The 13,080-nt window shown below is 46.0% G+C and overlaps 1 protein-coding gene across 1 annotated transcript; it reads left to right on the forward strand.

Moving 5' to 3' along the window:
* Positions 1 to 9,610: 9,610 nt before the first annotated feature.
* On the forward strand, positions 9,611 to 11,033 carry LOC125960966 (peroxiredoxin-1-like). The gene is made up of 3 exons (XM_049696786.1): positions 9,611 to 9,730; positions 9,937 to 10,198; positions 10,556 to 11,033. Exons 1-3 carry the CDS (start codon positions 9,627 to 9,629, stop codon positions 10,820 to 10,822), a joined length of 633 nt encoding a protein of 210 aa, XP_049552743.1. The 5' UTR covers positions 9,611 to 9,626; the 3' UTR covers positions 10,823 to 11,033.
* The last annotated feature ends 2,047 nt before the right edge of the window (positions 11,034 to 13,080 follow it).

Below are 13,080 nucleotides of genomic sequence, written 5' to 3' on the forward strand. Positions count from 1 at the left end.
TCTCCTGTTGTGGAGGAAGGGCTCTAGGCGCGTGGGCTTCAGTAGTTGCCACACGCAGGCTCAGTAGTTGTGGCTCGCAGGCTCTAGAGCACAGACTCAGTAGTTGTGGCACACAGGCTTAGTTGCTCTGTGGCATGTGGGGTCTTCCCAGACCAGGGCTCGAACCCGTGTCCCTTGCATTGGCAAGCAATTCTTAACTACTACACCACCAGGGAAGCCCTAAAGAACTGTTTTTTAATTTTACTCTATTGTACATAAATATATGTTACTTTCGTTTTAGAAAAAACTTTATTATTGAAAATAGTTTTTAATAGAACTATTTATAGTACCAACATAATAAAACCAATCTGTCAGTCAAGAAATAAATATTTTCAAGACCTAAAAAATTTTATTTTATTTTATTTATTTATTTTGACTGCATTGGGTCTTCATTGTGGGCGTGGGCCTTCTCTAGTTGCAGCGAATGGAGGCTACTCTCTGTTGCGGTGCGCAGGCTTCTCATTGTGGTGGCTTCTCTTGTTGCTGAGCACGGGCTCTAGGCATGCAGGCTTCAGTAGCTGCAGCACGCGGGCTCAATAGTTGGGGCACACAGGCCCTAGAGCACACGGGCTTCAATAGTTGCGGTCCGTAGGCTCAGTAATTGCAGCGCACAGGCTCTAGGGCATGCGCACTTCAGTAGTTGTGACTCACGGGCTCAGTAGGTGTGGCACATGGGCTTAGTTGCTCCACGGCATGTGGGATCTTCCCCGACCAGGGATCGAACCCGTGTCCCCTGCATTGGCAGGCAGATTCTTAACCACTGTGCCACCAGGGAAGTCCCTTTAATTATTTTAGACTCTCCTTTCCCCCTCAAAAGCCTTGACTTGGTGTCATCAATAAAATATATGGTCACTCTAGCCAAGAAGGATAAGGAGGCATACTAGTTCTCTGTTGCTGTGTAACACATTACCCCAAAGCTTAACCGCATGAAACAGCCAAGGGTTATTGTCTCACAGTAGAGAGAGGATACCATGTGGCTCAAGAATCTAGATGTGCTTCAACTGGACGCTTCTGGTGAGGCAGCAGTAAAGCTGTCAGCCAGGCCTACAGTTAGCTCTCAAGGCTTGACCCAGGCTGGGAAATCCGTTTCCAAGCCGACTTGTGTGGCCGTCAGCAGGCTTCAGAAGATGTGCCTGCAGGCTTGCGGTGCAGTTGTGGGCCTGTATTAGTCAGTACGGGCTGCTATAACAAGTACCACAGACTGGCAGCTTATACAACGGTTCTGGAGGCAGGAAGTCTGGGATTGAGGCGCCCGCAGGGTTGTTTCTCCTCAGGCCTCTCTCCTTGACTTGTAGTCGGCCATCTTCTCCCTGTGCCCTCACACAGTCCTCCCTCTGTGTTTTTAGGTCTGCATCCTAATCTCTTCTTATAAGGATACTGGATCAATCATATTGGATCAGGGCCCACCCTAAAAACTTCATTTTAACCTAATTACCTCTTTAAAGACTCCATCTCCAAATACAGTCATGTTCTGAGGTCCTGAGGGTTAGGATGTCAACACATAAATTTTGAAGGAATAGCATTCAGCCCATGGCAGGGCCTCTCCACCTGAGGGTCCCCATAGCATGGAAGCTTGTGATTCAAGATTGGGAAGAGAGAGAGAGAGAGAAGAGAGACTCAAGACAGCAAGACAGAAGCTGCCATCTTTTATAATTTGATCTCAGAAGTCACACCCCATCTTGTCTGCAATATTCTCTTGTTAGAAGAGAATCAGTGAGTCCAGAGCAGGACAGGGTTCACAAGAGCAGGGTCTCAGGAGGCAGCCATCTTGGAGGCGGCCTTCCACAATCCGTAAGCTTCTCTCTCCAAACCCACTGGAGGGGCCTAGACTGAGAGTGGAAAGGCAGTTTATCCTCCCTCATCTCTAGGGAGACTGTAGGAAGGCTAGAAAACACGTCAGCCTCTCTGGCTGCCCAGCATGACTAAAAGATGGAGGCTGACCGACAACAGGCGTGTCTGCACAGCTCTCTGGGCGGCTCCTCAGCAAATTCTGAGCTGGAAGCCGTGCGGGAGGCTGGTTCAGCTCCAGGCGGAGAGCTCAAGGCTGTTCTCCCTCGATGGCACGCAGCCTTGTGTGTGAAGTCATATCCCGGAGCCTCACCAAGGCCTCCAGCTGCGCAAACCACCTCCACGTGGGGGTTCCCCCTCTCCGTGGGGTTTCTCCACGCATCTTCCTTACTCTGGACCCCAACTCAGCCAATAGTCTTCATTTGTTCTCTAGACGAGTCCTCCCTCCACTAGCTCAGCCCCTGGTGTTTGCTTAACCATTTCAGGACACACACGTCACCCTCATCTCAGATGCTGACAGACAACCTGCTTCTCCTTCATGATGTTCACACAGCAGCCCACGCTCACAGCAACCCCGCTGCCTCCCAGGTGGAACCATTTCAAAGTCGTTGTAAAGCGACAGGGTAGGAAACACAGGGTCTGAGATGACTGAGGACTGTCCCCTCACAGACAGGCGGGCTGACAGGTAGGAAACCAAGAGTAAGGTGCTCCAGGCAAAGCCGTCACGGACGGGGGTGTGGGAACCCCAAGCAATCCAGGGTGGCCGGCCTTTAGGGCAGTAGAGTAGGGGAAGGTAGGGAGGGAGGTTGGGGGGTGCTTTGGATAACAAGGAACAGGGTGCTGAGTGCAGGTCTCCTAGTCTCTCCTGGCAAAGCTCCTGGGAGCAGGACTCAGCATTCTCTTCATCTCTGCATGCCCCCCTCTCCCGTCACACGCACACACACACAGAGACACACCACATACACACACACACACACACACACATGCCAAGCACAGTCACATAGACACAACTCACCCACACTCACACGCATACACACAGACACTCATATACAGTTACAATCTCGAACACATACACACGTGTCCACACACATACACCATCGCCCACAAGCATGGACACACAATACACAAGTCACATATACTTGCACACACATCCACAATGCACACTCACACATCACTACTCATGCATCCACATGTGCTCTCTCTCTCTGACGCACACACACACACACACACACACACACCCCACCAGCAGCCTCCCAGCCCTAGCATGTGGCTGGTGCTCAGTCAGGGTTGACTGCATTGATGAAACATTAAATCAGGGGAAATTGTGTTTGGGGATCCTTTTTTCCAATTAATCTTTCCAGTTGTTTAACATCAGCTCCTAAGGAATTCGCTGTGAGTGTTCAGAGCCCTAAACTCGTGCTTCTCAAAATTAGAGAAAGATAGGACTTCCCTGGTGGCGCAGTGGTTAAGAATCCGCCTGCCGGGCTTCCCTGGTGGCGCTGTGGTTGGGAGTCTGCCTGCCAATGCAGGGGACACAGGTTCGAGCCCTGGTCCGGGAAGAGCCCACATGCTGTGGAGCAACTAAGCCCGTGCGCCACAACTACCGAGCCTGCGCTCTAGAGCCGGAGAGCCACAACTACTGAGCCTGCGTGCCGCAACTACTGAAGCCCACGTGCCTAGAAGCCCGTGCTCCGCAACAAGAGAAGCCACCAACCGCAATGAGAAGCTCCCACATTGCAACGAAGAGTAGCCCCCGCTCGCCGCAACTAGAGAAAGCCCGCGCGCAGCAACAAAGACCCAACGCAGCCAAAAATATAATTAATTAATTTTTTAAAAAAAATTAGAGAAAGATCATTTCTCTTTCCCGCAATTGCATCTGAACTGACCATGCTTTAGGAGATTTTTTTCATGAAATATGACTCTTTAAATCAGGCCATGTCTAAGTCTTATACTTCACTTAAGCACTTGGGTGAGGGGGAAATACAAGAGATTCTCTCCAAGCAAAGCACTTCTCCACGTTTGGGGGGGATCCTTTTAAGGAAAGGGGAAAGTATTGGGAACACAGTCCATGGCTCAACGTCCACCACTTTACGGGCTGCAGCTTCCAGCCACCACCCCAAACGGAGCCCTGGGAATGGCACACCCCGGGGGTGAAAGCATGGCTGAATCTGTTCAACTATGTTTTCTAAAGAATAACCCCCAAACATGCATTATTTTGTAATAAGTCGAAGGTTATTTTTTCAAGGAGGAAAGAGACAATCCTGTTGACACAACAGATGCAAAGAACTTAGCACCACGCCTGGCAAGAAGAAAGGGCTCCGTAAATGGTTGCTGTTTTGTTTTGTTTTGTTTTTTGGTGTTTAGTTGTAAAGAAGCTGCTGGGAGGGAGCCTGCTTTCTGAGTAATCGACATCCTTGATAATTTGATGCCCCTCCCTGGACCCCCTGAGAACACTGCTCTGAGACCAGCTCTGTAGGCGGAAGGCTCCAGTCTCAAGAGCACCCGACGAACCCCACTGAAGACGGAGGCTTTCCACTTACCCCTTTCTTAAACCACCACTTCGGGACACGACGCATCCCCAGGAAAATGGGCCACTTCAGAAATACACAATTCTGGCTTAATATCCGCCTCAATTGCCTGGTGTGTTCCCTTTGCGACAAGATCCCTCCATGCCTGCTATCTCCTATGAGAGTGCTATGCTTTATTTGATTTCCAAATTACTCTTCATGTGCCGCCTTTTACCTTGAGCCATTTTCTCCCCCCAGTGAAATCTTGGCACCCAAAGCAGTTCTCAGAACTAAATTAATTATAAAAACATATTAATATCATCTGTATAGCAATGAAATTAATCTATTCAATAGATCCAAGAGGAAGTCATCAATTATGCCCGGTGACTGCAGCATTTTGTGTGACAGCATTTACAATTCTTACAAATTTTAATATTTCATCCAGCAAGAGTTGCCATAAATATCATGTGCTGTGCAGCCTTGATTTATGAATGAAGTGGACCTTTTAGATGCCACTAGTGTTCAAATACTATGCATTTTATTCTTATCAAGTGTGTGTTCTGGGGGGGGAGCGTTTTATCCTTCTATGAAAAATAAGGATCTCCATTCTCTTAGGGATGACCTCTCCCCTCAATAGAGTCTACCCTGGGACATATACAAATTTCTTAGACAAATTTCTTAGACATGCCTCTAACCACCCAGGTTTCCCAAGACATGTTATAAACTCAATACAATGGAAAGTTAGCTGCACCCTCATGTCAAGATCTGAATATATCTAGAGTTGCTCAGTCTCAGAATGAGTAAGGATTCAAAGAAGCACAGTGTGGTCTTCACGTGCGCTTCTCAAAGCCCTTTTGAGGAGATCCAGCTCACTATGCAGAGCAATTCTTATCAAACTCCTCCTTCCACCGCATTCTTCTAAGTCACCCACAAGACCCACAGCTAGCCAGAAATCCTCTCTCACTGTTCCCTAAAACTCCCCAAGAAAAGAGAGTTGACATATATCTGACAAATAACTTGTATCCCAGCGATATAAGAAATGCCCACAGGGGGAATTCCCTGGCAGTCCAGTGGTTAGGACTCCGAGCTTTCACTGCCTAGGGCCTGGGTTCAATCCCTGGTCAGGGAACTAAGATCCCACAAGCCATGCAGTGTGGCCAAAAAAAATAAAATAATAAAAATAAATAAATGCCCACAAAGGAGGAGGCCCAAATGGCCACTAGGCAGGTGAGAAGGGGCCCAGCTTTAGGAGTCCTCAGGGATGTGCAAATTAAAACAGGTGAAATTAAACCAAACACACCCACTAGAATGACTACAATGAAAAAGACAGAAAATGCCAAGTACTGGCGAGGATGCAGAGCAACTGGAACTTTCACACACTGCTGGTTGGAGTGTAAATTGGTACCATTTGGAACTCCTCTTGGGAGTATACACCAAGCTGAGCATATGCATTCCCTATGACCCAGAAATTCTGCTCCTAGGTAAACACCCAAAAGAAATGAGTCCATATGTTCACCGAAAGTCAGGTACTAGAATATTCGTAGCAGCTCTCTTCATATTAGCCCCAAACGGAAAACTACAAAATGTCCGTTAACGCGAGAATGGAATAAGGTTGCCCAATAAAATACAGGACACCCAGTAAAATTTGAATTTCAGATAAACAACAAATAATATTTTAGCATAAGTATGTCCTACACAGTAATATCACCCAAAATGCTCTACTGCTGTGCATGGATGATGTCACAGACATAATGGTGAACAAAAGCCTAAGAGAATCCAAACTGGGTATTTCTATTTATAGGGTATCCAAAAACAGGCAAACTCACCCCTGCTATTAGAAGTCAGGATAGTGGGGGGATCGGTAGCTCCTGGATGAGGACACAAGAGACATTTGGGGAGCCTGAATGTTCTGTTTCTTGATCTGAAACACAAGAAACACATGTGTCCACTCTGTGACGATTCATCAAACTGTACACTGTGAGACATGCTCATATCACATTGTATAGTCAACATACTTTATAAGTATGTTTCTTATTCACTTCTTATTCAGGCAGAGATTATAAAAGTTTGTTGCAAGTATCCAGGTCACGATTTGTGTTTCAGAAATTATCGGTGTTCACAATACCTGCAGGGGAAAGAAACCAAACTCAAATATGATCACTCTTTACAATGAGAAGAATATTTTGATCATTCTTTTATTTGTTTTGGCTCGGTCACAAATTAAAGTGCTTGGAATGCTGTAAAAAAAAAAAAATGCTCACAGTAAAAAGTATTTGTTGTTTATCCAAGGTTCAAATTTAACAGACTATTCTGTCTTTTATCTGACAGCCTTATTCCATCCTCCTGCTAATGGACATTGTGGCCGTCAACATATATCATACGTGTATTTTATATGTCAATAAAAGTTATTTTTAAAACTTCACAGAACACTGCGATCAATATGGATCCTCCCATTTTTTTCCCCCTAAGAATGGAGGAGGGAAATGTCAGTGGGCAAAGTTGGAATTTTTAGTGGGCTGGGAGGGGGTCAGAGTAGAAAACAGGACTGCAAATATTCACGTGGTAATAATTTTTGTAACACAGAACATTAATCTTTTAAAGACCAGAGATACGACCCCTATTTCCATCCTGTTAGGATTTAAATTCAAGTTGCCTACTAGGTACCTTCAAACTTCATCTGTTTTTGTAGAAGGAGGACGGGTGGTGATCAGTCAAGCACGTTTTTTGTGTCCCTACCCACCTCCCCCACAATAACAGACCCCTGGCCTCTAAGCAATCATTAAGGAAATGGTGAGGACCCCCAGCAAGGTTGAGAGGGACACTGAGAAGTGCAGCTCCTTGTTAGATGTACCCATTCAAGTGGAGACAAAACACAGAGCTGAGAGAGAGGAGTGAAAAGTCGACTGAGACACTAGATCCAGTCCCAAAAGACAGTCCAGGAAAGGCAGTAGAGGGCAGTGGTTAGACTCAGCTCCAACGTTCCTGACCACGGGCCCTTGAGCACATCACCAACCATCTGAGCCTTGGCTTTTTCATCTGAAAAAGGGGGATAATGATAGTACCTACCTCACTAGGTTGTCGTAAGAATTGGGTGAGATGATGGGTGGCAGATTATATTATCCTAAAGTGACCACAATGCATTTCCTCCTCCATATGCTCCTCTAAAACTTGCCACTCCCCCATCAAGGTGGAGTCTAATTCCCTCCTCTTGAATCTGGTGGGAGCAGAGAGCTTGTGACTGGCCTGTGACCAATAGAAGGTAGCAGAAGTGATGCTGAGTAAATTCTGAGGCAAGGTCATACAGAGCAGTTCCCTTCCCCTTTGTCAGCTGGTATACTCCCCCTTGGAACCCTGCGCCTCCATTAAAGCCCAGCTACCTGGAAGCCACCATGCTGTGGGGAAGCTCAGGCCATGTGGGGAGGCCATACGTGGCTGCTCCAATGGACAGCCCCTGCTGAGATGCCAGCTAACAGACGATATCAACTACCAGAAGTGAGTGAAGACACCTCCAGATGATTCCAGCCCCCATCTTTTAATATTCCAGATCATTAGCCCTTGAGTCTTTCCAGTTGAGGCCCCAGATATCAGAGAGCAGAGACCTGCCATTCCTGCCATGCCCTGTCCAAATCCCTAATTCACATCCATAAGCAAGATAAAATGATTGTTTTAAGCACTTAAGTTTGAGGCGGTTTGTTATAAGCAATAGTAACTAAAACATAATGTCTTGTACCAGTTAGCTCTTGCTGCATAACAAAACACTCCAAATTCAGTGGTTTAAAACAACACACATGGGGCTTCCCTGGTGGCACAGTGGTTAAGAATCCACCTGCCAATGCAGGGGACACAGGTTCAAGCCCTGGTCCAGGAAGATCCCACATGCCGTGGAGCAACAAAGCCCATGTGCCACAGCCACCAAACCTGCACTCTAGAGCCCACGAGCCACAACTACTGAGCCCACATGCCACAACTACTGAAGCCTGCGTGCCTAGAGCCCATGCTCCGCAACAAGTCACTGCAATGAGAAGCCCACACACCGCAACAAAAAGTAGCCCCCGCTCACCGCAACTAGAGAAAGCCCGCATGCAGCAATGAAGACCCAATGCAGCCAAAAATAAATAAATTTTTTAATTAAAAAATAAACCCACATTTATTTAGCTCACAATTCTGTGGGTCAGTGGGCAGTTCTGGTGCTTTGGGCAGTATCAGCCAGCCTCTCCTGGGCTCACTCATGTGTCTGTGCTCAGATTGTGGTCGGCTGGTGGCTGATGATCTGAAATGCCTCACCTACATGTCTGGCAGTTGGCTGAGTGTCAACCAGGCGGCAGATGTAACTGGGCCATAGGACTCTCATCACCCAGGAGGCTGGCCTATGCTTCTTCACAAGGAGGCAGGGTTCCAGGAGCAGCAAGAGAGGGCCAGCCAACTGTGTAGGCTCCTCAAGTTTCTACCTGCAGCATGTTTGCAGATGTTACATTGGCCAAAGCAAGTTCATGGCCAAGTCTAGAGTAAGAATGAAAGGCTCCCCACTAAAATCTGGAACAAGACAAGGATGCCCACTCTCACCACTTCTCTTCAACATAGTATTGGAAGTCCTGGTCTCAGCAATCAGACAAGAAAAAGAAATAAAAGGTATCCAAACTGGAAGGGAAGAGGTAAAATTGTTCACTATATGCAGATGACAGGATACTACGTATAGAAAACCCTAAGGACTCCACACAAAAGTTACTAGATCTAATAAATGAATTCAGCAAAGTAGTAGGATACAAGATTAACATTCAGAAATCGGTTGCATCCTTTACACTAACAATGAAATATCAGAAAGGGAATGTAAAAACAATACCTTTTAAAATCACACCAAAAAAAATTTTTTTAAATACCTAGGAATAAACCTGACCAAGGAAGTGCAACACTTATACACTGAGAATTATAAAATGTTAATAAAGGAAATAAAAGAGGATTCAAAGAAATGGAAAGATATCCCATGCTCTTGGATTGGAAGAATTAATATTGCTAAAATGGCAATACTACCCAATCAATCTACAGATTTAATGCAATCCCTATCAAATTACTCATGACATTTTTCACAGAACTAGAACAAATAATTCAAAAATTTACATGGAACCATAAAAGACCCAGAAGGGCTAGAGCAAGCCTGAGAAAGCACAAACAAAGCAGGAGGCATAAATCTCCCAGACTTCAGACAATACTACAAAGCTACAGAAATCAAAACAGTGGTGTGTCTCCTTCCTGACTGTCCTCTGTGGTTTGTCTGTGAGAAATGCTGATAGCAATATGTCTTCAGGAAATGCCAAAATTGGGCACCGTGCCTCCCAGTTCAAAGCAACTGCTGTAATGCCAGATGGTCAGTTCAAAGATATCAGCCTGGGGCTTCCCTGGTGGCGCAGTGGTTGAGAGTCCGCCTGCCGATGCAGGGGACACGGGTTCGTGCCCCGGTCCGGGAAGATCCCACATGCCGCGGAGCGGCTGGGCCCGTGAGCCATGGCCGCTGAGCCTGCGCGTCCGGAGCCTGTGCTCCGCAATGGGAGAGGCCACAACAGTGAGAGGCCCGCGTACCGGGAAAAAAAAAAAAAAAAGATATCAGCCTATCTGACTACAAAGGAAAATATGTTGTGTTCTTCTTTTACCCTCTTGACTTCCCCTTTGTGTGCCCCACAGAGATCATTGCTTTCAGTGACAGGGAAGAAGAATTTAAGAAACTCAACTTCCAAGTGACTGGTGCTTCTGTGGATTCTCACTTCTGTCACCTGGCATGGATCAACACACCCAAGAAACGAGGAGGACTGGGACCCATGAAAATTCCCTTGATATCAGACCCCAAGCACACCATTGCTCCGAACTATGGGGTCTTTTTTTTTTTTGTAATAAGATTATTTATTTATTTGTGTATGGCTGTGTTGGGTCTTCGTTGCTGTGCGCGGGCTTTCTCTAGTTGCGGCAAGCGGGGGCTACTCTTCGTTGCGGTACGCGGGCTTCTCATTGTGGTGGCTTCTCTTGTTGTGGAGCCCGGGCTCTAGGCGTGCAGGCTTCAGCAGTTGTGGCACGTGGGCTCAGCAGTTGTGGCTTGTGGGCTCTAGAGCTCAGGCTCAGTAGTTGTGGCACACGGGCTTAGTTGCTCCGCGGCATGTGGGATCTTCCCAGGCCAGGGCTCAAACCCGTGTCCCTTGCTTTGGCAGGCGGATTCTTAACCACTGCACCACCAGGGAAGCCCAGACTATGGGGTCTTAAAGGCTGATGAAGGCATCTCATTCAGGGGCGTTTTTACGATTGATGATAAAGGTATCCTTCGACAGATCACCATAAATGACCTTCCTGTTGGCCATTCTGTGGATGAGACCCTGAGACTAGTTCAGGCCTTCCAGTTTACTGACAAACATGGGGAAGTGTGCCCAGCTGGCTGCAAGCCTGGCAGTGATACCATCAAGCCTGATGTCCAGAAGAGCCAAGAATATTTCTCTAAGCAGAAGTGAGCACTGGGCCATTTTGGGGCCAGGCTGCAGTAGGTGGCCATGAGAACAAAACCTCTTTTGTACTATTGTCATGCTTAAAACACAAGACCTTGCACTCAGTCAAGATGTGGTGTGGGACTGGACAGGCCTTTCCTGCAGGGGTTGGGGAAGCCGGCCTTTCTTCCTCTGGAGGGAATGGCCTGAGATGTATTATCGGGCAAGCAGACTGCTGTGCATAGTAGTAGGGCATCACTTTTGGTCTTTTGTAGTTTTATTAAACTTGAGCTGAGACCTTAAAAAAAAAAAATCAAAACATTGTGGTATGGGTACAAAAATAGGCATACGGATCAATGGAACAGAACAGAGAGCCCAAAATAAACCCACACACCTACAGCCAATTAATCTTCAACAAAGGAGGCAAGAATATAAAATGGAAAAAAGACAGTCTCTTTACAAGTGGTGCTGGGAAAGTTGACAGCTGCATGTAAATCAATGAAGTTAGAACACACCCTCACACCATGCACAAAAATAAACTCAAAATGGCTTAAAGACTTAAACATAAGACATAAAACTCCTAGAAGAGAGCACAGGCAAAACATTCTCTGACATAAATCGTACCAATGTTTTCTTATGTCAGTCTCCCAAGGCAATAGAAATAAAAACAAAAATAAACAAATGGGACCTAATCAAACTTACAAGCTTTTTCACAGCAAAGGAAACCATAAGAAAAAATGAAAAGACAACCTACGGAATGGGAGAAAATATTTGCAAATGACGTCACAGACAAGGGCTTAATCTCCAAAATATACAAACAGCTCATACAACTCAACAACAAGAAAACAAACAACCCAATCAAAAAATGGGCAGAAGACCTTATAAACATTTCTCCAAAGAAGACATACAGATGGCCAGTAGGCACAGGAAAAGATGCTCAACATCACTAATTATTAGAGAAATGCAAATCAAAACTACGAGGTACCACGTCCCACCAGTCAGAATGGCCATCAGTAAAAAGTCTATAAATAACAAATACTGGAGGGGGTGTAGAGAAAAGGGAACCCTCCTGCACTGTTGGTGGGAATGTTAAGTTGGTACAGCCACTATGGAAAACAGTATGGAGGTTCCTCAGAAAACTAAAAATAGAATTACCATATGATCCAGCAATCTCACTCCTGGGAATATACCCAGACAAAACTGTAATTCAAAAAGATACATGCACCCTTATGTTCAAAGCAGCACTGTTTACAATAGCCAAAACATAGAAACAACCTAAATGTCCATCAACAGATGAATGGATAAAGAAGATGTGGTACATATACACAATGGAATACTACTCAGCCATAAAAAAGTATGAAATAATGCCATTTGCAGCAACAGGGATGAAACTACAGATTATCATACTAAGTGAAGTAAGTCAGAAAGAGAAAGACAAATACCATGTGATATCACTCATATGTGGAATCTAAAATATGACACAAATGAACTTATCTACAAAACAGAAACAGACTCATAGACATAGAGAACAGACTTGTGGCTGCCAAGGGGGAGGGGAGGAGGGAGAGGGATGGAGTGGGAGTTTGGGGTTGGTAGATGCAAACTAGTATATATAGAATGGATAAACAACAGGTCCTAGTGTAGAGCACAGGGACCTAAACTCAATATCCTGTGATAAACCATAATGGAAAAGAATACAAAAAAGAATGTCTATATGTGTATAACTGAGTCACTTTGCTGTACAGCAGAGTGGCACAACTTTGTAAATCAACTATACATCAATAAAAAAACAAAAATAAAATACTGCGGTAACTTAAAAAAAAAAGGATGAGAGAGCTCCCAAAGTGACATGGCAAGGAGGTGTGAATCTGGGGAGGGAAAGAACCATGGCCTTTTTTGTAGTCTGCCACGTTCTGACACAGAGACAGCCTCTAGCACGTGTTGGCTGTCCATGTGACATAAAAGACACAGAGTCTGTGCTGCCCTGCACTCCCCGGATGTAAGCTCAATGTACCTAGAACACAGGGTGTCTGAGAGCGGTGGCTGGGAATGAGGTGGGAGAGACAAGCAAGGAGCTGGGTTCAAAAGGCATTCACCCCTGACTCCTCAGGGACAGACACAGCGGCAGAAGGGCAAGAGTTTGGGAGTCAGACACGCCCAGGTTTAATTCCAGCTCTGCCACGAGCCCCTGGGAGGCCCCTTGCTAACCACTAAGGTCCCCATCTTTCATAAGGGATAAAAGCATCTACCTCTTAGTGCTGCAGGGAGGATGAGATGAGGCCAGG

Source organism: Orcinus orca, chromosome 14 (assembly GCF_937001465.1).
Source record: "Orcinus orca chromosome 14, mOrcOrc1.1, whole genome shotgun sequence".
Classification (NCBI taxonomy): Eukaryota; Metazoa; Chordata; class Mammalia; order Artiodactyla; family Delphinidae; genus Orcinus; species Orcinus orca.